The sequence below is a fragment of the Fulmarus glacialis genome, unplaced genomic scaffold (genome assembly GCF_000690835.1).
Source record: "Fulmarus glacialis isolate BGI_N327 unplaced genomic scaffold, ASM69083v1 scaffold30589, whole genome shotgun sequence".
In the NCBI taxonomy this organism is placed as follows: Eukaryota; Metazoa; Chordata; class Aves; order Procellariiformes; family Procellariidae; genus Fulmarus; species Fulmarus glacialis.
Genome location: NW_009235714.1, coordinates 1 through 258, shown reverse-complemented (window position 1 = coordinate 258; position 258 = coordinate 1). Strand labels below are relative to the sequence as shown.

General features: G+C 68.2%; 1 protein-coding gene across 1 annotated transcript in view; it reads right to left on the bottom strand.

The window, feature by feature from the left end:
* Nucleotides 1-142, bottom strand: part of LOC104082864 (chromosome unknown open reading frame, human C1orf112) — an 18,456-nt gene extending 18,314 nt beyond the window's left edge. Inside the window, exon 1 of the mRNA XM_009586128.1 lies at nucleotides 44-142. Coding sequence (XP_009584423.1) covers nucleotides 44-142 — 99 coding nt within the window. The remainder of the gene's footprint in view (nucleotides 1-43) is intronic.
* Between the last annotated feature and the right edge of the window lie 116 nt (nucleotides 143-258).

Sequence of the window (258 nt, the reverse complement as noted above, 5' to 3'; positions counted from 1 at the left end):
CCACAGCCCCCCAGCAGCCGAACCGCCCTCCCGGGAAGGATATAAGAAGCCGGGGCAGGACAGCGGGCAGCTCCCGTTGGCAGAGTTCCCAGTCCCAGCCTCCCAGCTCTTGCAGGAGCAGCTCAGGGTCTGTTTGGGACATGGCACCGACTCCCCTCACCTCAGGGCTCGGCAGCGGCGGGAAAAAGTTACCTCCGCTATCCCAGCAGCCTCCGCGCCCGCGGTGAAAAAGGGGGCGGGGCGGCTGCGGACGCAGCC